A 25,021-nucleotide genomic window follows, 5' to 3' on the forward strand; every position below is an offset into this window, starting at 1 on the left:
TCATAAAATGAAAAAGTAAAAATAGAATTGAAAGAGAACTGTCGTCCTTCTCGCCAACTTTTCCTGTTCACTGGACAAGGGAATATATTTGCATACTGATTTTTTTTCATCCTGGAAAGGAAGGGTTGTGCTTTGAAAAGGAGGCTTTTAGAAAGCTACAGCTTCCATATTTTTCATCCATTAATGTTCCTGTCAACTGTCTGCAAGCAAAAAGAAAACAGGTGTGCTGGATTTTTCTCCAGACACTTGGCATTGCAAAATCCAGCATGTGGAAGTCAGAGCTCTTTGCTGTACCTGGGACTGCAGGTAGCAGATGTGAATAACAAGGTGCTCCTTTAATCTATTCTGCTTCCTCACTTTGCGTTTAATCCATCCGCAGGGGCTTCCTGCGCTCCCCCGGCCGGGACCGGCAGCACGATGAGCCCTGTGGGAACTCCTTGGCCTGCTTTTTGGAGGCAGTGCTCTGTGGCTGTGCAATAAATACAGCTGTGCTGCTTGCAGGCCTTCAAAGGGCGCTGACGTGCGCAGGCGTTGGCTCGCACACACCACGGATGTGTCTGAGTGTGTCAGGAGCAGTCGGTGCTGCCGGGGGATGTTTCGTCTCCAGTGCAGAAGTTTGAAAATCTTTATTTGATTTTTTTTTTTTAAAGAAAAATCAGATCAGTTGTTCCATGAGTGAATGTTTACAGCTGTTCGTCTCCCTTGAGAACAGACTGGTCAGCTTCCCCCCTGCCAGTCTCCATGGGAGCATCTGTGGGAGCAAACGTGTCCAAAAAGGGCTCTGTGCTGGGAAGGAAGTGATGGGGCTGTGTTCGTGTTTGCTTCAGCCCTTCCTCCTGAATGAGGAGCATGGACATCACTTTCTGCCCTGTAGGACCTTCTGACACCTTGCTGGAAGGAGGGCTTTGCTGGAGGCTGCTTCACAACTCAAGAAGTTGTGCTGTGACAGAGCCTGGGCTGTTGGAGTGAACCAGGACACTGAGGCTCGTTCCAGTGCACATTAATGTCAGACAAAGTATGAAAAATGGATGTTCTTCTTGAAAAGTATGAATCAGTTTAACTTAGAAAAGACTGGGAGTTGTAAAAGTTAATGGGAGCAAAACTTTTCAGGAAAGAGTTGATGAGTAATGATAAATCCTTGTCTTCTGGAGGAGCTGTGCGTGCCCAGTACTCATCTGTTCATGGCAAAGGATGTTGCCAGCCCTTCAGATGTACTGGAGCAGCATGAGGATTTGGCTAATGCAGGATCCAGCTGCAAACATCCCCTTTTTAGCAAAGGACTGCCAGGAGAGAAGGGGTTTGGCTGGAGGAGCACAGGTGGTGTGTGCAATGGGCTGCCTTGGAGCTAGTTTCTCAGGGGAGTGACCAGAGTTTGTGTCACCCTGGAGCAGATTTTACTGAGGTACAAACTACTCAAAAGCCATGTCAGGGTGGAAGAGCTGATAAAATGCTGGGCTCTGTTTTGTTCTTCTTTTGGTCAGGTTGTTTTGGGGCAGTAGCAGCCAGATCTGAACAGAGATGGTCCCAGTTCCTTTTCCTGGGAGGTGAGGAATGCTCATGGCAGGGTTGCTCCCTGGGCAGTGGGTGCAGGTGGGGAGCCTCTTGCCTGTAGGACCTTTTTTGTCAGCAAGATTCCCCTCTTGGAAATTATTGGCAGCTGGCATGATAATGAGTCCATTTCAATATAAATGAGCTTCATTTTATTAATTTCTGCCAGCTCCTGAGCAATTCATGAACTGCATTTCAGATCTCAACCAACAGCTTGAGGGAAGAGGGGGAGGTGAGGAGCAAAGAAGGGAGCATGAAGGAAGAGAAAGAAAACGGGAAGAGTTTTAGTTTTAAAAAGAGGCAGCGACTCTCATCTCTTTTGACAATCCAGCCAAGAGTGAGGGTCACACTTTCCCCACCAAGCAGCTTTGAAGAACATGAAGGGCAGCAGTAGCCTCTCCCCAGGTTTTTGTTCCTTGGGACCTGTGGAGAGGTTTATAACTCTCCCAAGTTTGAGTGCAGTGTTGAGATGATGTTTTAGTGCTGGTGCTTGGCTGGGAGGAGGGGGAGTTGGGTGGCAGCTGGATTGGGATGTCTCTCAGCCTCTCCCAGGCTGGAGTAGAGCTGGGCATTCACCAGTGGTAGCAGGCTTGGAAAGGGCTGGGATTTGGTACCCACGTGAGCTCAGTGTCTGACTTGAGGGCTGTCCTAAGGACTTGTCTCAGGTCTAGGTAAGCACAGGCTGCTCTCTTGTGTCTGTGCCTTCCTGAGCACAATTAACCCGAGAATCCTTTCCTTGCTCACAAAACCAGATGTAAATGCTCTGCCCCAGCATCTGATTCGCCCTTGGAAAATGGTAATGAAATCCCTGCCTGCAAAACCGCCCTTTCCGTAAATGAGGCAGTCTGCAGAGAAATATCTGAGGCTTTCCAGCGTCTCCTGGGCGGTTGGGTTCCCCTTGCTGCCAGAAATTGAGCCCTGCTTTGTTGGACAGGGCCTCTCTTGGTGGTCGTCTTCAGATGCAGGTGTGGTTTTGGCCCTGAGCTGAGACAGGCCGGCCTCAGCAAGGGAATGTTAAAGTCTGGGGGGATTTTGGTTCTGCAGAGCTGTGGGAAGAGGAACTCTCCATGTCCTGCGGTTGGGGCTGGCGGTGCTTGACTGGGTTTTTCATTTATTCTGCCACCATCAGATTTCATCACCCAAATTTGAGCACAGCATTCCGTGCTGTACTGCCCGGTGCTCCTTAGGTAAGTGCTGGTGACAGGTGCCGGCAGAAGATGCTCCCGTACAGCCCTCCCTGCTAACCCTTTGTCTGATTTGTTTTTCTCCCCTTTCTCCCCAGGTTTTTGGCATGTAGTCATAGAGTCTGACGCGGGAGTAATGGAGCCGCTGAGTGGCAGGTGCTGACAGCTTCTGCAGTCCCAGTAACTGCTCCTTTTGGGGTCATTTGCAATTCTGTACCTCTAAATGCCACAGCTCTCTGGGGGAAGGTTGCGCTGGATACCGGGACTGCCTCGGAAGGTACATGTGCGTCCCTGTGGGGTTCTGGAGGGCTTTGCTGTGCTCTGGGATGCTCGGGGAGGGGAAGGGCATGAGCTGCATGTGCTGGGTACCCGGGCTGGGCTTTTCAATGGCTGTCAAGCAGCTCCTGGTGACATCCCTTCCTCCTTCCCTCCTCCTCTTACTGGAATTGCCTGCAGGGCCTTTCTGGAGTCCATCCCGTGCTTTAACACATGGGAGAGCGGCTCACAAAAAAGAAGTGGCTGGTTAAGAGGTTCTGATGTGAAAACAATGAAATACGCCGCTGGAGTTTCTGAGAAACTCAAAGGCTTTCTGTGGAATTTCAGCCTCTCCATTGCCCTTTTGAAAAAGCACATTTTAATTACAATAAAATGTGTGTGTTCACACTTGGTTATTAGTCTTGTACATTTTTCTATGTGGTTCTGGTGAGTTCAGTAAAAATCTTTGTTGTTGGCTGGCAGATTTTAGCAGAAGTTTATTTCTGTAGGCTCACTGCCCGCTGTGGATTTGATCATTGTTCTGGTTCTCACAGCCTTCGAGCTACGCTCCAGGAGAAAAATACAGATTTGTCACCAGGGCCTCCCACTAGAATCTAATTTTAAATTTGCAATCTGTTGTCTTGTGAGGTGCTTCAGATTTGGTTGGAAATTTAGTATTTTTCAGATACGCTTCTGGAATCCAGTGGACCAACCTTTTGCAGGTTTAAGAGTTAGTAACATGGGTTTAATTGAAATGAGTATTCTGGTTTTGTAATTATTTTAAAAAATAATTTAATACCAGGGTTAGGTGAAGAGGAAGGAAAATTACTGTTTTTAAAGGAAATTATGTTCTCTGAGTGGGCCATCATCAGTGGTCATCTAGAATGTGATATAATTTATGTGTAACCATTTCATGTAAGAGTCATCCAGCAAAACCTCAGCAGTTCAGCTGGAGGTCAGTCTGCTTTTCCAGCATACCCAGTGTAGGGAACACTGTTTTTCCAAAGCTTGCCTGCAAAACTTGCATTCTCTCTGCTGGCAGCCTAATCTCGATGCTGATCTGAAGTTTGAGCTTTCAAAAAACATATCTCAACCCCCTGTCCTGTCTCTTGATGTGCAAGCTGGCTTAAAGGTGACTTTCTGGAAGTCACCACAATTCTGACATTTTCCCCGCACTGAAGCGGGAAAGGAGCAGGTTTTTTGGGAGAGAGAGTCCTTTCCCAGCATGGACGGTCAGGCCACCTCTTTGAGGATGTGGAGGCAGAAGTTGCCACCCCTCGTTTGCCCAGCTTGGGCTGCAGATACAAATCTGGATCTTCCACGTCTTCAGCGAGCGCCTGAGTCAGGGTGCTGGTGCCTCTTGGAGGAGATATGCCTGTCTCCCTGCTTTGCTTTTCAAGCCTCTCCCTCCCAGAGAGAGGGAGATTTCATCAGAGGCCCTCAATTCCCACAAAAAGTTAGGGTTCTGATGAATCAACATTTTCTGCTGAAAAAAGTCCAGCCAGTTGTGCTCGAAGCGCGCGGCTCCGTGCTGATCTCTGCGAGGCTCAGGGTAATTCACAGCAGATTCCCAACACCACCACGGACCTGTCTAAAGCCTGGAGATGTGTCACACTTGATCTGTGTCATATCCTGGTGGTACCTTGATGGGTCTTTAATGGTGGCCTTTGCATTTGGCGGCTTGAGCTAACAAGGGGAGCCTTTGTCCTACCAGCACTTGCGTGCAGCTCCCATTAACGTTACTCATTTTCTTAATTTGATACAGATTTTTTTCATTGAGTGTGCTAAATGCAGTTAAACCACAGACAGGCAGCATCTGGCAGTCCTTGCTGAGCAGTTTGAGACGCTGTTGCCCCAGGGTGTCTGCTGTGGCCCGTGGGAGGGGGAGGCTGGGGCTCCCCTCCCCGGCCCAGCTCCCGCTCACTGAGGATGCTGGCATCTATAGCAGTGCCAGTTCCCCTCTCAGGGCTGCCTTTCCACATCTGCCTGAGCTCACCTCGCAGCTCCCTGCTGCCAAAAACCAGAGGTGTCTCTCCTCCTTGCTGTTGCGTCACCCTCCAGATGCATTGTCCCATCCTGTCCCCACTGTGTCCCCAGACAGGCACCCTTGTGCTGCCTCTTGCGTGTGCCTGGCCAACTCTCTAGCTCAGCAAAAACGAACTAATAGCTAAGCTCTAACTAACTAAGCTCTTCTTTTTGTTGTTCTTTCTTTCCCCACTCCCTGCAGATTTATTTTCTGCTCTTTTAGTGGACTCTGCTGCAGGAGCACTTGATTTGGTTCAGGGTAACTGGTGGAAATGCTCATGCAGAAGGTAGAATGGGAGTCCCTTTCAGAGGACCCCTCTCAGCGTGACCTGGTGGGGCCGACTGTTCCACCTGAGCTGTGTCCTGCATCTCCCAGGGGAGATGGGCTCTGCCAGGGATGGTGCCAGACTTGGGGGATGGCGCTGGATCAGCTGTGCTGCTGCCTGCAGCCCTCTTGCACCCACTGGGCAGCGTTCCTGCAGCCTTGCAGCCGGGAATTCCCTGGGATTAGGCAGGGCCTTTCCAGGGAGCAGGAGCGAGGTATGGGCTCACTGATAGCCGTTTGTGGATTTACATACATCCTCACCCACGCCCCCACCCAAAGCGCCAATCCACAGAATTAAAAAAGGTCGGCTCTTTACTTTGAAGTCTGACACTTCTTGCCAGTCTCTAGCAGATACTTCATTGTGTGAAATCACTCCCTAAACATTCCTTCTGTGGAGAGAAGACTTCCCTCCTTCCAGGAGAGTGTTTTCCTCACTGGATGCAGCCTGAGATGCTGCTCCTTTTCTCACCAAGCCCACTTTCGGTCCTGTTGCTTCTCTGGCTGGGGGAAAGTCTTCCTGGTGTAAGAGGAAGGTAAAGAACCATTCCAGGTTTCAAGAAGACTTTTTTAACTGCTCAGCTTGTCCTTAGGTTGAGAAGGGATGGCTGGAGATGGGTTGGGTGGTTGGAGACTGGGGATAAAAGGTTCAGGCTCTGCCGGGCTGTGCAGCCGGTGGAAATCCCGCTGGGTGGAAGTGTGGTCAGCAAGAACCACAGCAGGGAAAGCATTGCCCTGAGAGGTTTCTTCTGCAGGACAGAAGTATTGAGGTCTGGTTTTAGATATCTGCGGAAGAAAAGATGTGGGTTTTGTGCTTTAAAATGTTCTATAGGCAAAAGCTGGCTGATTGTTTTTCAGTCTTTATCAAAGAGTGGTAGCTCTTAGGAGGTAATAAACCCTGTCTGTGGATTGATAAAGCTGTTTTTTTCTTTTTGTGTTTTAAGATTTAAACCTGCCCTTTCTTCAGTGCATTTAGTTTTCTAAACAAATCATGTCAGCCAAAGGGAGTTCTACCATTCATTTCGGTAGATGTAGGGCATTTCCTGCTGTAGTTCACGTGCAACTGTATTTATGTTCAGTACAGAAATGCCCAGATATTTATGGTGTTGTCTGTTGTTCCAGCACTGAACTGACTTCTAGCCTCAGCCATGAGCAGCTTTGCTGGGTGGAGGAGCAGAGGCACAGTCCTCTTGCTGTGGTCAGAAGCGTCACTGCAGCGTTCAGTTCTGTCCCGTTGTTTAGTGCCATCGGTTCCTCACTTTCTATGTGTTTATGTAGGGCTGATTCAGTTCTGTGCAGCAGCAGCAGTTGTGTAAATATACATAGTGAGGGAAAACACCTGGGTGCATTCATTCTGCCAGCATCTGGTTCAGTACCCATCGGCATCCTGGCAAAGGAGAAGCAATTACCCCAAGAAATTAAAAACTCCAGATTATTTTACTGTCAGGGCAGCTTTTTTATTTTCAACCAAAAGTAATGGAAATACCTGAAAAAAAAAATGTTTGTCTTGGAATTTCTATTCAAGACTGATGGACTGTTTTTCTCTATGTAATTGTCTCGTGTGTAATTCAGGATCTCCTGTTTAATTTTGAACTTTGGCATTTACTTTTCTTATTCCTCTTTTTGCCATCAAGCCAGAAGGAAGGACCTAATACTACTGATAAAATATTTCTGACATTTGTTGAGTGAGATCACAGACCTCAGAGTGTTTTCCAAGGTTGAATCAGATCATCACTCCCACCTCCTGGATGGGAAACCTGTTCCACGGCGGGACGTGCACAGCTGAATAATGCAGGAGGCTGGGGCTGGGGCTGGGGACACAAACCCCGTCCTTGCGTTCCAGCTCAGATCAAAGAGCTCAGATCTGCTTATCTGCTTCAGAGGGAGTGGGATGGAAAGGTTATTTTTGTATAGTCTGAGTCACTCATGCTAATTTATTTTTCATAATATGGCTTTCTTGTGTGGGGCTCTCCGTACCTGCTTAATGTTGCACAGTTTTTTGTTCCAGAAATCAAACCTGTCATTAGCTCGCTGCCAAATGGGAGGATTTGTACTTTGCTATTTGATGCTCCACTTCGCAGTTCCTAGCCAAAAAAAAAGGTGAAATCTCAGCTAAAGGTGTACATCCCTCTACTTCTCAGCATCTGTTACTTGCAGATAAACAGGAGCTGTTGATTTTTAGAGTTTGTTGGCTGGAATGATGACGCTGATGCTGAGAGTCAGGTGAATGTGTGCAGAGCTGAGACGGCACTGTGGTGCTAAACTGGTTCCAGTTCCCACCGAGCTCCAGGATTGAGTCCTTCCCTCTTCTGCACTCCTCGTTTGCACCAGCAGAGCCGTCTGGCTGCTCGCTGCATTCTGATTTAACCGTATTTCTAAGTTCGTCGGTACAGCCGGCTCCCGTAATTAATTCTGCGGGATCATTGCTGCGGTCGCGGCAGTCCCCGCGAGAACACGTGGCATGGGTTTTGGGCCGGGTTTGGTCATTAATTAAGCGGAAGAGCGGCTGTGGGTGTATCGGGGTGTCCCTATGCCTGCCTCCCCTAACGGCGCCCGCTGTGTCCCCCGCAGACCGTGACGCCATGGGCAACGCGGAGAGCCAGAGCGTGGAGCACGCCTTCTACGGGGACAAGCAGCCGGGGCTGGGCCGCAAGCACACGTCGCGCTCGCTGCGCCTCTCCGGCAAGGCCTCGCGCCGCACGCGCCACGCCTCCTCGGGCAAGGTCATCCACCGCAACTCCGAGGTGAGCACGCGCTCCAGCAGCACGCCCAGCATCCCGCAGTCGCTGGCCGAGAACGGTCTGGAGCCCTTCGCCCCCGAGGCCAACCTGGAGGACTTCGGCAGCGCCATGTGGGTGGAGCGCGTGGACATGGGCCTGCGGCCCGTGTCCTACCACACGGACTCGTCGGTGACGCCCAGCGTGGACAGCAGCACGGTGCTGACGGCCGCCTCCGTGCACAGCGTGCCCGACTCGGAGGAGAGCCGGCTCTACGGGGACGAGCCGCCCTTCCTGGGCGAGGGCGATGGCCGGGCGCTGCGCTACGCGGCCAACGGCAGCGCCTTCATGGACGCGGCCAGCTTCAAGAAGAAGCGCTCCAAGTCGGCCGACATCTGGCGCGAGGACAGCCTGGAGTTCTCGCTGTCCGACCTCAGCCAGGAGCACCTGACCAGCAACGAGGAGATCCTGGGCCTGGCCGAGGAGAAGGACGCCGAGGCCGCGCAGGGCCCGGAGGCCGGCGGCAGCCCCCAGCCCCTGGCTGCCTGCCAGCGGGCCAACTCCATGAGCGACCTGTATTCCCCCAAAACCCCCGGCGCCGCCATCAACGGCGGCCCCCGAAACGCCTTCGGAGGGTACTGCCGGAACCTGGTGTCCGACATCCCGGAGCTCGGGAGCCATAAGATGGCATCGGTGACCGCCGAGGACGCGCCTTCCTCCTACAGTAACTACAACACGCTGCCCTGCAGGAAATCCCACTGCCTTTCCGAAGGGGCCACCAACCCCCAGATGAGCCACAGCAGCAGCATGCAAGGCAGAAGGGCGAAAACCACCCAGGTAAGGCAGTTTTCTTCTGTCATTTGGCATTTGCTGGGCTGGGTCTACAGATGAAGGTTTTCGGGGTTCTCCCGGGCTGTGTTGCCCTTCAACACCCCCTTTCCAAGCAGAAAGCTGTTTCCAGGAGAGAGCTGAACTAGCCAGTCTCCAGAGCTGGCTCAATTCCATCACTGTCCCTTCCTTATCTGCAGCTCTCCTTGGACCTTTTCCACTCCTCACTGCCTCTGGGACAGGGAAATCTGCATTTGCCAGCAGAAGATTTCCCTGCGTGTTTTGCAGTGCTGACGGTTCCTTTTTTTGCAGGGTAGCTGCCAAAACTGATCACTCCTCTGCAGAGCTGTGTCCCCTCTTCTGCCCTCCCCACCTTGTCACCCTCCCCTGCCTACAGTTCTGGCTGGAGGCAAAGAAAAAAACCTCTCAGTGTTTCTCTCCATGCTGAACACTCACTGGGCTGAAATTTCACTCTTCTAATTAGCTGATGTTCATGTCTGTGCAAAACATCTCCCCAAAACAGCACTGGCACTGCCAGGCCTGCTGTAAACCAAGAAGTGATGGGGCATGGAGATGTGTGGAGAGGATGCTGATTCTCTGAGCCAGGGCCAGCGCAGAGTCGAGAGGAGCTTTGCTGTCAGGTGCCCCTCCTGCACTCTGGGCTTTGCTACATGTTGCCCTGCTTTTCCCTGTCCTGTCTGATGGAGTTCCTGCCTCAGGCTGCTGGCAGTGCTTCTGCTGGCAGTTCAGTGGCAGATGACCTGTAGAGAGGGGCAGAAAGGAGTTCCAAACCCTGCCCTCGTCTCCCCGCCGTGCCTGGCACGTGCTTTGTGGGCAGATTGTGCTCAGTTGGAGTCGGTTTGGATCTTGTGTGAGCAGAGCTCCAGCTGCCTGCTGGAAGAGCTGGCAGCGGTGTTTTGCTGTTCCCTAGAAGTGGCTCAAAAACACGGCCTGGGGACACGGAGCAGGGATAGGGCAGGGCTGCTCCCCTGCCTGGCTGGCCCCGTGCTGTGCCTGACCCAGAGACGGGGGAGAGCTGCACACTGGTCAAGGCCAGAGCATGTCCTGCTGCTCCCTGAGCTCTTCTGAGATCCAGGACTGGGCAGCAAACTCCAGGCAGGCTGTGCAGGGCTCGGGGGAGGCTCCAGGAGCCTGTGCCCCATCCGCTGGCACTGACCCATGGGAGCTGCTGGGATGGGGCTGCTCAGGGACTCCCTGGCTGTGCTCGGTCTGTGGAGATGAGCTGCTGCTAAATATAAAACTGATGTGCTGAAACAGATGCTGCAGCATCCCACAACAACAGCTTTGTTCTTCAAAATCAGCTCTTTGCTCTCAGAGGTGAAAAGCCTCTGGTTTTTCACTGCCTGCACCGGCACAGGATAAAAACCTAGAGAACAACAACAAGCTAAAAAGAAAAGAGATGAGTTTTGGCAGCCTCGGACCTAACAGCTTTCCTGAAGATTGTTGGGTGCAACTGCTGCCTGCAGCCTGCTTTCAAGTGTATTTAAGGAAAAAGAGAATAGAGTCAGTCATGAACAGCCAAGCATTTGTTTTTCTTCTTGGTGCCTATCCTGGCATTCAGAAGATTCCTCTGAGGCATGTAGTGAAAGTGTGGAATTTAAGTAGTATTTTGTGAGGCCTCAGCCATACCCAGGGAAATTATTTCGTGAGGCTGGTTTCACTAGATGTATCTCCCGAGACTGGAGATGATGGCTGTAAGGAGTCTTAGCAGTGATTATTACCATGGATAAATTCAACAAAATTAAAGCTTTGCAAAGGTCAAAATTCCTCCTCCCAAGTCTTTAATCCCAGCAGCATCCTGTAAGTATAAGATAGTTGTCAGAAATGAAGTCATGTCAGCCCCAGCCTAGCCTGAGCAAGCTTAGGGAAATGACTGCCATTATGTGTTTAAAAAGGCAGAAATGAAGTCTCAATTTGCACACAAAGTGAAAGGAGTTCCTTGGTGAGCCCGATGAGGTGGCTTTGGATGGGCTGAGGGGAGGGAACTGACCAATCTGTGTCTGCAGCAGGTCCCCAGGCAGCAGTGTCTCACACTTTGCTCCTCTTTCCTTGACACTGCTGACGTGGGGTGTGCTGGGAGCTGAGGTGTGGAGCTGAGCCCATGTCACTGCCCTGCTCTTACTGTGCTCCTTGGCACTCTGCTGGCCTGTGCCAGCTGGCACTTGGGCACCTTTTGGGCAGTTTTGTTTCCCTCCGCCCTCGCTGTCTTTCAGCACTTTTATCTTTATACTCTTGATGATCCCCGTGTCCTGGAGCCTGCCATGTGTGTCCTCATGCTGGAAAACACTTCCTGCTATAAATCTGTGTTTTGACCAGCCTTTTAAACTGCTTCCCCCATCCCAATCCCACAAAATAATTGTCACATCTTAGGGCCCTGAGGGGACACACAAGGGTGACCCAGGGCTGAGTGTAATGGGGTGTTGGACACTGTTTTCCCTCTTGGCCTTGGGGCCAGTGAGGTGTCACTGCTCCGTGGAGTCACCTAATGGATTCTCCTAGCCAGGAATGAAGTTTCTGCCCAGATCCTTGCTGTCAGTCCTCACAAGACTGGAGTTGTGTTTGCCAGTGGTTTGGGGTTTTATCCCACTTTTTGGAAAGCTGTAGCTGGGGTATACATCTGTTTCTTTAGTCTTAGCTGCCCTGGAAGGGCCTGATGATCACTGGTGGGTGACTTTTGTCTAGTTTAGTTCCTAAGGGGGTCACTGCCAGAAGGGTGGCTCTGAGCCCACAGCAACAGCCTCGTGCCCTGGTGTTTAGTTCCTGAATCCAGCCACCATTCCATTGCATGCTCAGCTGTGTTCATGAACACCATCATGGTTTCTCTAAGTTAAATTTACTGCAGCTTTCTGTGCTCTGCTGACCAGTGCTCCTGGAAAAATGTATCCCAGAAAGAAGGTGCCAGAATCATGGCTGCACATGTTTTGTTCCAATGCCTTATCCACGGGTTCTTTGCAAGGACATAGTATACATTAAAGGGAAAAACACCAACACACCAAAAACAGGGAAGAAAAGCTCACCCTGTCCAAATTTAAACCCTAAATTGAACGGTGGGAGTCACTTTCCACTAATTGAAGAGAGCTTTTTCCCCATGGAGAGACAATTCTGTTCAATATGCACAAGTGATTAGTGCTCACAGGGTGCCTCTGGGGCACCCACGCAGCAGTTCTGCTTTTCCCAGCATTGTGCCATGAAGGGTTCAGCTCTGCCGAGCGAGACTTCCCGGAGAGCTCTGCTGGGATCATGTTTGGCTTTTGGAGCTGGTGTGGTGTAGGTGGAAAGGGCTTCATTGGCTGACATTTGCACCCATTTTTCCTGGAAGAGAGAAAGCACAGGTTGGATACAGCTTGTTCTGGCTGTGGGTTGTGGGATCCCCAGGATCCTGCAGCCTGTTTTGTGGGATCCAGATTTTGTTTAGCTGCCCTGTTGTGCCCTGTGGCAGCTAAACATCTGCCTGCAGGAGACTCCCTCCTCCTCCTTCTCCTCCTGGTCGATGTTCAGGGACAAACGTACCCCATGCTAGCCTGCTCTTATGAGCCCTAATTGACATTTCAAGGTGGGAATTTGCCAGAGCAGCTGTGGCTGCCCCTGGATCCCTGACAGGGCCCAAGGCCAGGCTGGACATTTGGGTCTTGGAGAAGCCTGGGATGGTGGAAGGTGTCCCTGCCCATGGCAAGGGATGGAGCAAGATGAGATTTAAGGTTCCTCCCAACCCAAGCCTTCTGTGATTCTATGAATTAAGGGATGAAAACCTTGAGATGTGGTTTTGTGCCCCTTCCAAGCCTGTCTTGCCATCTCTTTATTCCATATTCCTTGTGGAGCTGAGTGGGGGAATGGAACAAACTTCCTGTCTGACTCACTTGGAAGCTGCGCTGGCTTCAGCGCCAGCCCCAGGCCATGTCCTTGGCATGTTAAATCCCCTTTTGTCCAATTTTCAAATTTATTACTATTTTCAGGCCTCTCTAGGTAACCTGCAGGAATCTGGGATCTCAGACCTTTTGAAAAAAATAATCCTACATAAAAATTTTTGCAGAATATGCAGGAGATGAAAAGGGGTTTTGCAGGAATTAGATCAGGATGTACAGAGAAACCAGTCTAGAATTAGACAATCTTTCCAGTTGATATTTTTTTTTTTTACTATCTCAGGGAATTTTATAACTGGTTATAGTGTTTCATTATGTTCTGTAGGATGGCTAAACTCCAGAGAGCTGATACTTGGTTTTAAGTTGTGTGAAACTTTCTCACAAAATCGTTTTGTGGCTTGAAGGATATAACCCCAAAATGGAAAAGAACTACACTGGGTCAGTCCCATGGAAGCACCATCCAGCCCAGATCTTGTTCCCCAGAGAGAGTATGGGGTGAAATTTCCTTCAGGGCATTTTTCCCAAAGCCAGCAGGTTAGAGACTGGAGTCTTCCTGTGCAAGGAATGCATCCAAAACCCTCGGGTTGACCTGTCCCCCATGGATTCTCTTTGCCGAAATCGTTTTCTGCTTCTGGCTTCCACTGCATCCTGTTCACTCTCTGCAGAGCACTTGTGGCCTTCCAGCCTGCTCCTCCAGCCCTCCTCAGCCATGCCTTTTCCAGGCAGAGCATCTTCAGCAGCTGAAGCTCTGCTCCTCTAAAGGAATTCTGACTGTAGTCTGGAAAGCCTGGCTATGTGCAGCCTAGGTATGATTCCTAATCAGATGGTTATGGACCTTTAATCTGAGCTGTTTGACTCCAGATGGAATCAAGGACATAAAGACAGAGTTGACAACGTTCAGTGATAATTCCTGGCACTCAGGTTAGTGAGTAGCTAAAGGCAGGGTGTTGATGGCTGGCAGCTGCAGTGTGGAGCTCACTGATTCCCGTCCCTTTCAGCCAGAGGTTGTTCGCAAGGTCTCAGATGTAGCCTGAGCCACGTTCCCAGACCCCCAAAGCTGGGAATGGGACCATTTGGCTCAGCTGGATCCCACTGAGGAGCAGTGGCCAGCTGCTCACCCTGCTGAGCCCCCAGGCAAACCACCCCCATAACCCAAATATCTCTGCCTTCAGCCCCAGGAGAGCGAGGAGGGCGAGGAAGGGGTGGGAACAGGCTGGGGGAAACAGAAACCACTCGTTTTTGTGGCAGCCCAGGCTTGCACCGGGGCAGACTTAGGAATCCGCATTCTGGGTCCTGGTGTGGCAGCTCAGAGTGACCAGGCCCCTTGAAAGGCTGGACCAAACGAGCTGTTTATAGCCTGGCTGACTGGAAGTGGATTCAGTGAGGAGGAAGGCTGGAATAGAGAGCTTCAGACCCAGACTCAGAGGTCTTTCCTGCCCCGTCACCCAGATGGAGGAGATTAGATCAGGTATTTCCTAGTCGGGATAGTTCAAAGCAAACAGCAGTCACTCCCTTCAGAGCACACAGCTCTGCCCCAATATTGTCAGGGAAAGGAGCAAGTGAAAATTGGTGTTTTGGTCTTCACTGGCAAATATTTTGATACTCTTTCAAAGATCTTAATTTGTTTTTCTTCCTTAGCTGTCGGCCAGAGGCCAAGGGAAAGCAAATCACCAGTCCTGATATTTGATCTAGCTCCACTCAGGCATGTTTTTTTAAACAGTGGGACTTTGTCATTTATACATCTGAAGTGTATATAACAATATTGGCAATAGCTGTATTCTCTGTAAAGCTGTACACACTGCACGGTTTTAGCTCCAAGTATTTTGCACTTAAAAATCACAGACAAGTTGCCCCAGCTGCTTGTTTGCTGGGCTCTGCTTACTTACATGGATGCAATTTGCAGGAGTGCTCCTTTCCAGTGAAGTGCTCCATTGAAATGCTCCTTTTCAGAGAGCCTCAGCGTGTGATGCTGTGCCTGGTTGTCATCCCTGATGACAGGCAGGGAAATGCATTTCCCTGCTTCCTTAGGTTGGGTGGTTGTTCAGGTGAACTCCTCCCAGATGATGCTGTTCTAGCAGCTGGCCCCCATTTCTACCCTCTCTATTGCATTTCTCACGAAGAATTGCTTGGCTTTTCTTCTTCTTGGCTTCAGCAAACAAAAAGTAACCCAACCCTGTATTTTAATTTAACTGGGAGGATTTTGATGGCACATTGCCCTTGGTTTAACTCGAGCACAGTTCGGCTGCTTTTATTAGTTTATGGCTAACTCAGCTCCTCTAGAAACTTCCTTCAGCTGGGTGGTCCACTGGGATGAAAGCAGGGTAGATTTGGGGGTTCCTCAGTGTATGCTTTGGGAACAGAGGCATTAAACACTGCAGCACCTGAGAACTGAGGGGACGGAAGGTGGGAACTCGCCCCGGATCCGTGCAGGTGTCAGGAGCTGCAGGCAGGGACCACACTGCAAGTGCCTTTACTGGGTTAGGGCCAGATTCTCCTTCATGGAATTAGGGACTTCAGTACCCCTCCAAAGTCAGTGCTAGAGCCAGGGAGGAGCTGGTGGGGACAATTTTCATACATTTTATGTCTCACAGCTCCAGGGCTGTACTCTTGCTGCTGCAGGAGTCGCTGTGTGTCTGTGATTTGCCTTTACGGCATCTAAGGTAAGAAAGCCAAGGTTCCTTGGGGAAGCACAGGGATGATCTTCCTGCAAGGGCCCAGGTATTGGCTGGAAAACATCTGGGGAATCAGTGAACCAAAAATGCTGCCAAAGCCTCGCTGCCTAGAGCTGAGGTGGCAGCTTGGCATGGAGTGAAGGAGCCAAGGGTAATCCCAAGGGACCAGCCCGAGCTGCTGCCTGCAGATCTGGGCATTGCAGACCCCAGCACAATGGTGTTTGCTGCCTGCTGTCCCACAGGAGCACAAGGCATGCACATCTCCTTCCCACATCCCAGTGTCTCCTGGGCTCCTCTTCTGTCCTTCCAGGGTGCCAAATTACACTGCAAGTGTTCACCACGATGAGCTCACAAAGGAATCCTGGGTCCAGATCCACTGAAATCCGTGCCCTAAGACCTTCCCAGGGATTATTGCCCAGACACCTGTGGCTGTGATTCATCCTTTCATAATAAGACTGCAGTTTATTGCCAGGAGAGGTATCTGGAGGTCTGGGCTAGTCCCTTTTTGTCAGGGGCAAATTTGATTTCAGAGAACCGTGACCCAAACCTGCTTGCTTATTAAACTACCCTGAGCAGCTTTAATGACACATGCAAGTGTTTGTTTATTTTGTTTTTTCTAAATTTAATTTCTTAAAAATTTTGACTCTTTCAGACATCTCAAGAGCTGCTGCCCCAGTGCAGTGAGTGCACAGAAGTAGGAATTAAACCATTTCTCCCACTCAGGTTTCAGTTGCAGTTTAGGATTTATCTTTGCCTCTTGACGTGACTGTGGAGAAAGGATTCAATTTGGGTTTGCAGCGAGCAAACCTTGACCATCAAATGATGGCAGAGTGAGTACTGAAAAGAAAGGAAAAACACTTATCAGGCCAATCTTTTTCCACATAGGAGCTTCAAAGGGACACCAGTCAGATAAAAACATGCAAACCATCAGGCTGCTCGCCCATTTGAAGTGTATGCTGAGGTGCTTGCCGCAGGAGCAGCCAGACAGGTTGTGTGCAATCACTCTTGCTGAGTGTGAGCATCTGATTGCTCTGTTGCTCAACAGGACAGGGAACAAAGGATATGTATTGGCTTGGAGGGAGCCCCTTCCAAGGAAAACCCCCACTCAGCTGTACTTTTAATTTAATGGTTCATTTAGAAAGAGCTTTAACCAAGAGGAACTGTTTATATTTATGGAAGTAAGATTTTTCCTACTAAACCAGCCCCCAAGTGCCCGTGAATCAGTGCTGTCAGTGGGGCAGGAGGAGGTGATTCATTCACCAGGGCCTGTCAGTGTCTGTGGCAGGGCTGGTGGTGGGAAGTGTGGGAAGTGCAGCTCTTGCAGGTGCTCTAAGTGTGCCCAGTCATGAGCCAGAGCTGGACAAGGCTTGTCCCATCCTCTGGTTCCTTCCAGCAGAGGCCAGTTCCAGGTATGTTCAACATGGGGACACTTGGAACCTGTCCCAAAACTCCTCCCCTGATTTTTGCTAGCTGAATGTAGACATTTTTCCTAAAGCAAAGGGGTTTTTTTTCTGTTTATCTTTTAAATTTAGCCAAAATTATTTAACAGGTATGGCTGCAGCAGAGGTATGGGTTACCACGTGAGCACATGCAGAAGCTACAGCAGCAGGTGCATTAGCCTGATGTAGCTTTTGCATTGCAGTTTTATTCCCCACTGCCTTGTTTGGCTTGTTTTGCCTGAAACCCAGGGTTCACTTGAGGAAGAAACCCTGTATTTGAGTGGGTTGCTAATACTTCCAGTGGCACTTTCCCCAGTTGGTTCAGCAGTTCAGTTGCTCTCTGCTCTTGTTGGGGCTGTGATAACTCGTTCCACTTCATTGCACGGGGCTGCTCCTAGGGCTGCCCTGGCACGTGGCCTCGGTGCTGACAATGGTCCCACACGGATGGATGGATCTCTGTGGCACTGGGCATTCCACTTCTCCCTCCTCTGTCCTATCAGGATGTCTGCTGAGCCTCCTTGCCTGTCCCTGGGCGCCTCCAGGGACACGGCAGCACTGCCAGAGTAAGGAATGGCGCTGCTCCTCCGAGCCCTCCCGCAGTGCCAGGGGTCCCAGAGCCTGGTGGAACCTCTGCCACAAGTCTTGAGAAGGAGTGTTTAGGAGTGGAAAAGGGAGGGCAAGGAGCAGAGGGAGATTAGGGGCAGGGCTGTAACATTACACTGAAAAGGTCTTTTGACGAGTCCAGCCTATCACTCACATTGTGATAAAGATTGTAGAGATCTTTGCAAAATGTGCCATGGTTTAACCTCATGAGCAAGTATAACAACTATATTTACTCTGAGATCTCCATCCTTGAGGGATTTTTATAAGTAATTTTTTTTTTTATAAGCTGATATACTCATATGTTAGTTACAGAGTATAATCCCCCTTTATTGACAGGGAAACTGAGGCAGATAAAAAATGTCTCACCAAGGTCATCTGAAAGGCTGTAACCTTACAAATCCTATCTCCCTTCCCCTCACCGGATATTCCTCCTTTGCACAGAGTGAGAAGGTAATTGGCCTCCCAAAACCCAGAGTGTTGGAACAGCAGGATCCACGTGTGGCTGTGAGAGCTGCTCTGGGTGGGGACAGGGCTGTACTTCCAGGAAACCCTGCTCATCTCTTTCACACATGGAGGAGCAGAGCAATCCTGGCCTGGCCAGGGCAGCCTGTCTGTCACTGTGTGCTGCATTAAATAACCAGATGGACCAGCAGAACTGTGCTCATTGAGCGGGGAAGGAAGTGCTTATTCTTCCAGCTGGACTCCAAGTGTCCCTTGGGAAGCGGTGTTTATAAAGAACAAGCCCATCCATTGCAAATTAATGCCTTAAAAGTTAGTCAGCCCTTCCCCTGCCCCTAAGCTCTCCCCAGCCAGCCCTTGCTCCGCAGGAGGATGATTTCACACTGAGCTGATGGAGAGTTTCTTTGTTTCCACAGAGCTGCTCTTGGATACAAAGAAAACTGGTGCTTGAACCAACATCTGGAAGCTTGTTTTCTCTCAAAATAAATACTCCATTCTGCTACCTCTTCTCAGAGACCCATCTTTTCTTTTTTTTTTTTTTTAAACTTGTGAATCAAGAGCTAGCTGCTCTTGCAGGAGAGGTAGAGGTTGAAATCACTGTTGTTTTTGGCCATATTTCTCACTTCTTTGCATCCTCTTTGCTCAAGTGCCTAAAATGTTTGTTTCCATTTACAGGGTTTGGCCTTTGTTTGTCCTCCAAAATCTGCCACAGATGCCTGTAGATACCGAGGTGGTGGTGGGTATCCCCCTGGGGGGATTGGCCTTGTAGCAGGGGGCAGGCTGAGTCACAGGCTTCAAAACCCCAATTCAATGGGGTTTTCTCCTGTCTTGCTCAAATTGGCTGTATTCTTGTCTCTTCTGATCCTTGCACTGCAAGTTCCTGGGAACCAGGAAGGGTCTGTGGGATTTGGTGGGGAATATCATATGGCCCATCATTACGGTTCATGATGAGAACAGAAATAATCTCAACCACATTAACGTGTCAGGAGGGAAAAAAAAAAAAAAGAACCTTTTTGGTTCCATAATTTTCAAAGGTCAGCCTTGGGGTGTCTGAAATGTATCTTCAGCTGGAGGTGTGAATGCACAATATCAATGTTTTCTCCTCAAAACGCGTAGGTTGGGCGCTGCTTTTCTCAATGCTGCCAGTTTTTGCTACCATATGTTCTCCTTTTGCAAAACCTTTAGCACTGTTAACTTGGCTTAATGTAAACAGATGATGCTGCATCTTATATTCCAAATTGCCAAGGCCGCGGAGGCACCACCTGGAGCGGTGCATGTGTGACTAGTCTTTCCTAACCTGTTCTGGAAGCTCTGCCTCGACCCCACCTTTTCCTCCAGTTGTTTGTCTCCAGAAGGAAGGAATCCTGCCTTAGATGCCCCTGAGGCAAAGTGTGGACCCACAGGGACTCCTGCAGCAGTGGGGAAACACAGCCCTGGAGCTGTGAGATGCTAAATGTTGAGAATGCAGCTGTCCCCATGAAGCTGCAGGGAGATTCATGGCACATTGAAGGTGATGAAGCCACCTTTCTCTCCAAGGTGGAGAGCTCTCTGCTGTCCCAGGACAGCTCTGTGGTGCCCTTTTGTCACTACCCCACCTTTTCCTCCAGTTGTCCTAGCGTGGAGAAGGGCCGAGGGATTCCCATTGCTAGGAAAAACGGAGGTGTGAAGAACCGCGGTGCCCCCGGGCAGGTCCAGGGCCTGGCTGTGCTCTCCCCTCCTCACCCCACGTCTCTCTCTCCGCCAGGACGTCAACGCGGGCGAGGGCAGCGAGTTCACCGACAGCGGCATCGAGGGCGCAGCCACGGACACGGACCTGCTGTCACGGCGCTCCAACGCCACCACGGCCAGCTACTCGCCGCCCGCCGGCCGCGCCTTCATCGGCAGCGACAGCGGCAGCAGCTCGGCGGGCGATGGGCTGCGCCAGGGCGTCTACGAGAACTTCCGCCGCGAGCTGGAGATGAGCACCACCAACAGCGAGCACCTGGAGGAGGCGGGCTCGGCCCTGAGCGACGAGCAGAGCAGCGGCACCCTCAGCTCCCCCGGCCAGTCCGACATCCTGCTGAGCGCCGCGCAGGGCACCGTGCGCAAGGCCGGCGCCCTGGCCGTCAAAAACTTCCTGGTGCACAAGAAGAACAAGAAGGTGGAGTCGGCCACGCGCAGGAAGTGGAAGCACTACTGGGTGTCCCTGAAAGGTACCGGGGAGAGCGGGCTGGGGTCCGGTGGGACGGCCAGATCAGGGGCCTGGACTCGTAACAAAAGCTGCCGTGATCTTCAGTATCGTTCACTTGGAGTGTGGGGAAGTGGCCCTGCTGGTTTTTTGGGTGCTGGTTGTTGATGTGCTCAGCCATGGCACGTGTGTAGTCCAAGGCATGGCAGTGAGGTTCATAGCTTGCTTGGAGCCCTGCTGACATCACCCAGGGAGGCTTCCCTGGGTGTTGTTCCCTTGGAGAAGCATGTCCATGGCTTGCTGGCAGCTTAATGAATGCCCGTGTGCCACTGCAGGCACACCATGGTGGTGACAATGACACGGGGCCTCTGCCACGCTCTGCATCCCTCCCGTACCTCTCCTTCCCCGGGAGGTGCTTCATGAGTATAAATACTCAGCAGCACATTTGCGAGGTGGACAGGAGGCTGTGGTTGGTCATCAAGGCTGATGTGTGGCTCTGGCTGTGTCACCTGCACCCACCCAGCTGCCCTGCTCCCTCCTCGGCTGCTGGGCCACAGACCCTCTTCTCTCCGGGTTGTTGCAGTCGCTGTTAGGCACGTGCTCTCAAACTCACCTTCATGTGCTTCATCAGTAAGGGAACTGGAAGCCACAGTTCTGGGGCTGGCCTCCCTCTGCTCTGCTGTGGCCGGAGCCAGCGGAGGCAGAGCCGCGTCTCCTGCTCTAGGTGGGGTCACCCAAAAGGCTCAGTGTGCTCAAACCCTGTCCTCCCCACAGAGAGCTCTTCCTAGAGCACTTGTTTATTTTTCATTTGCAGCGCTATTTTAAAGCCAACAGCAAAGTTTGGAGCCAGCTCTTGCTTGGGGTGGCTGGAGAGCTGGGGAAATGGGAGAGGGGAGGTGAGGGGCAGCCCTGATCTCCTGGGAAGGGGGCAGGAAGGTCTTGCTGTGAGGAGCAGGCAAACAAAGGGCCATCTGGGAGAAGAAAGGGGAAGGATGAGCAGGGGAGGGATCTTGTTTTGAAGTGCTTTGGCTCAAGTGGAGTGTTAACTCCTTGGATTGCTGTGCCCTGGTACTGGCAGTGTTTAACTGAGGCTTTGAAGTGAGCAGCTGCCATTGTTTGGCTGCAAATTGTTTTCTGAGGGGCTGGGTACCAGAGCATCCCTTTCCAGTGACACAGCAGCTACGTGCCAGCCTGTAAATAACTGGAGATAATGTGGGAAGGTGGGAGAGGTGGAGACCCTTTTCTTTTTGGAATCTCCCAAATTGCACACTTGCTCTATACTTTGTTTTCCTTCCCCGGGAGGATTGTAGAGATTATTTTGCAACACCAAGCAGGTTGTTTGCTGTCCCCAATTAAGTTTTTTTGCCCATCAGTCTTTGAGCAAGCACAGCTCACCCCAGCCCATTTTAATTCCAGTTACTGTCTGCATCCAGTAATTAAATGGCTTGATCTTAGCCTTGCAGGGACTGTAGCAGCAGCTGCAGAGGCTGAGGCTGGGCCATTCCTGGGGGCCTGTCTGCTCCCAGGGCTGGCTCACAGCTGATTGTCACCCTCAGGGGACCAGAATCTCAGGCATGGGGTGGCCATGAGCCCAAACTTGTGATTTCTTACGATGTTTCTCAGCCGGGAGTGTATTTTACTGCCCGTGTGACTTTCTGTTTTGGCAGTCCTAGGGAGAACAAAACTCAGGGGGAACAAAACAGCCCTGGGTCAGGGCTCACTGTGCCCTGCAGCTCGTGGTGTGCCTGCTTGCCACACACATTAAAACCAGCAGAGCATTTGAATGTGCTGCTTGTTGTCCCTTGCAGGCTGCACGTTGTTCTTCTACGAGACTGATGGCAGGTCTGGCATTGACCACAACAGCATCCCCAAACACGCTGTCTGGGTGGAGAACAGCATCGTGCAAGCCGTGCCTGAGCACCCCAAGAAGGACTTTGTCTTCTGCCTCAGCAACTCCCTTGGGGACGCTTTCCTCTTCCAGGTTGGTTTTTGACAAGTTTTTTTCTGTCTCCCAGCCAGGAGGACATCTGAGCTCTGGTTGAGATCAGTGGAAAGTCCTGCTGACTCCAGTAGGTTTGGGGTTTTCCTTTGGAAGGGCACGCTCTGAACATGATCAGTGTCAAATCTGCTTTTTTAACAACTGGCTGGACCCTCTTTGTGTGGATGGCTGGGGCAGAGAATGAAGAAATGCCCCAGCATCGCCGTAAGAACTGGTTGGGCAGCATGCTTCGAACACACAGACCAAGCCAGTCACCACACAGGACATCCAGCTGGGCATTAAATGTGCTGTGCCACTCTCTGTGTCTTGTAAAAGACCTGTGTCAAAGGAGGGTCTTGAGGGGATGACAAGAGCAGTAGGAAGTGCAAGGGGATGTCTGGATCTGCAGGTGCTCTCCCAGAGGGGCTACAGAATCCAGCTGCCCCTTGTTCATGTATTTTGCTGCTGCCCAAGAGGAGACTGGAAGTGCAGGAATTTAATCAGGAGAGAAATGTCTTAATTTTGCTGGGCACATTTAAAAAAAATTCCCAGGACTTACATCAAAGACCATCCATTAGTTGGTGTGTTTCACTTGAAAAGATTTCTGTAATTTGGTAACCACTGCTTCCCTGAGTGATTTTTAGGTTGTCATCCCCTTTTTTATGTCAAGCTGGCACTAAGCAGAGTGTGACATTCTGTTATTTGCAATTGGCAGAACATGCTGAGGTAGGTGCATTTCCTCTGGAAAAATCCCTTTACTTCTTTTTCCAATGACAATGGAGTTTCTTGCCTTCCCAAACCAGAAGCTGCTCTGGGGTAGGATATGTCCCCACATCATCACTCCCCTGTATTCTAGAGCAAAAAAATTAAAATTATGCTGTGTTGTAGGTCCTTGCAGCTGTACTTGCAAAGGGCTGGATTCTCAAACTGGTGTAAAAAAAGCCCTTCTGATTCTTGGAGGGACTGAGTGTCTGACCCATCTTTTTTTGTGGACTAACTTCTCTGCCACCTCAATGGGATTTTTCCTCAGCTCCTTCTGTAGTAGTGCCCCTGTCCCTCTCCCCTTCACGTCTTCCCTGGGAAGGGGATGTGTGTTTTGGCACCTACACACCTTCCTCCAGGTGAGAGGGAATCACAGAGCCTCAGAATGGCCTGGGCTGGAGGGCACCTTAAAGCTCATCCAGTTCCACCCCCTGCCACGGGCAGGGACACCTTCCCCTGTCCCAGGTTGCTTCAAGTCCCAATGTCCAGCCTGGCCTTGGACACTGCCAGGGATCCAGGAGCAGCCACAGCTTCTCTGGGCACCCTGTGCCAGGGCCTGCCCACCCTCCCAGGGAACAATTCCTTTCCCATATCCCACCTAATCCTGCCCTCTGGCAGTGGGAAGCCGTTCCCTGTGTCCTGTCCTTCCATGTCCCTACAAAGAATCCCTCTCTGTCTTTCTTGTGGGCTCCCAGACTGGAGGGGCCCAGTGAGGTCACCCCAAAGTTTATTCTCTAGGAGCCCGGTGACATTATGCCACAGGTAGGTTTTTGTGTAGGGAAGAAGCAAAACTGAGCCTTTTCAAGCAAAACCCAGTCATTTCTATTGCCAGAAAGGTTCTGTGATGTGTCCCCTCTGCCATGGGGGCAGAGAAGGAGGGGATGTCCCGAGAGTGCCCCCAGCCAGCACAGAGCTGTAGGAGTGGGTTTGGCAAGGACAGGCAGAGCCCTGCAGGAGGCTATTTCTGCACTGTGGAAAACAGGGCTGGCTGTGATCCCACACATCCTGGACAGCTGGTAAGGAGCCTGCCCACTGCAGTGCCCCCAGAGGCACCCCCCATCCTCGCACAGGGCTCAGGCAGCTCCGGCTGTGCCCACACAAACCCAGCCTGGCACGTGTCGCTGTGTGTGCCGGCAGCTCGCAGCAGCTTGGGACAGCACCCACATGTGTCAGGTGTTTGCAGCCTGCTTGGGTCGTCCTGGCCCTTGAGAAGGGCACTGATTCCCATCACCCACCTAGGGCTAGGTCTTCAGCTCCTAAAATCTACTCCAGACCCTTTTTTCCCTCCCTCTCCCCAGGAAACCCAGAAGAAAAATTAATCTAATTGTATGCAGATAATGCTTTGAAATGTAATAAGTCAGCAAACGCTGTTAGGATTTTGCTAGGAATTAACAAACACAGCATCTCATTCTAAGCCCAGTGCTGATCTCTTCTCTGCTGTGGATGAGGTTTCACCACCTGACTGTGGGCAAAGTGTCTCCTGTTCTGGCAGGTAATTCCAGTATTTCCAGCAGAAGTTCCTCAGCTAGAGGGACTCACAGTGTCCTCAGCAGCGGAATGAGAGCCTGCTGGTGCTACTGCCTGGGCAGAGGGCCTGACCAGTTTCAGCTGTATCCTGTGTACAGTGCCAGCTGGAGCCAAGGGAATTGGGAAGGAGGAGGTCAGTCCTGGAGCAGATCCTGTTTGTGCTTAGGGCTTCCAGCCTGAGTGAGGAAAGTGGTGTCATTCTGGGACAGCTGTGTCCCACTTGTTTCAGCACCACAAAAGTTTGGGGAGCATCAGTCTGAAGGCCAGCTGGGCTTCTCTGGGAAGCTCTCCTTAGCTTCTTCCGTGGCTGTTGGTTGTGACCTCAGCGAGGGTGACCTTCCTCATCTTCTCCAGCAAATGGTGGAGTCATGCTGGGCTGTCTATTAATAGATCAGCATCATCAGAAAGTTTAATTAGAACAGGGTGGTTTGGCACCTTGCTACTTTTCCAGCCAGGAGCCAAATACCAGTGTGATTATTGCCACAGGCTGACACTCACAGAAAGTCCTCTGCAACCCTGAGCTGGCTGGAAAGTTTGTTTTATGACCTACTGTAAAAAGGAATGGAGTTTAGTAAAAGGCCTTAAGAAGATTGACTTTATTTTGAAAATCTGGAAAGAAGAATCTGGAAAGATTCTTCTTTGTATGTCAAAAGC

The 25,021-nt window shown here is 50.9% G+C and overlaps 1 protein-coding gene across 11 annotated transcripts in view; it reads left to right on the top strand.

Moving 5' to 3' along the window:
• The window catches only part of TIAM1 (TIAM Rac1 associated GEF 1), a 155,661-nt gene that overhangs the window by 80,791 nt on the left and 49,849 nt on the right, over window positions 1-25,021 (top strand). For 4 of the 11 annotated variants that reach the window (XM_088051022.1, XM_088051021.1, XM_088051025.1 and 1 more), the window contains 4 exons: window positions 2,831-3,009; window positions 7,906-8,888; window positions 19,678-20,125; window positions 21,909-22,081. In XM_088051022.1, the coding sequence (XP_087907148.1) occupies window positions 7,917-8,888; window positions 19,678-20,125; window positions 21,909-22,081 (1,593 nt within the window). In that variant the 5' untranslated portion in view covers window positions 2,831-3,009; window positions 7,906-7,916. Of the gene's footprint in view, window positions 1-2,619; window positions 2,736-2,830; window positions 3,010-7,905; window positions 8,889-19,677; window positions 20,126-21,908; window positions 22,082-25,021 lie in introns of those variants that run through there. The other 7 variants (XM_088051018.1, XM_088051019.1, XM_088051028.1 and 4 more) reach the window with 3 other exon arrangements.

This window comes from Pseudopodoces humilis, chromosome 2, assembly GCF_049639895.1.
Source record: "Pseudopodoces humilis isolate 2021_Gansu_Grassland_sample_001 chromosome 2, ASM4963989v1, whole genome shotgun sequence".
Taxonomy (NCBI): domain Eukaryota; kingdom Metazoa; phylum Chordata; class Aves; order Passeriformes; family Paridae; genus Pseudopodoces; species Pseudopodoces humilis.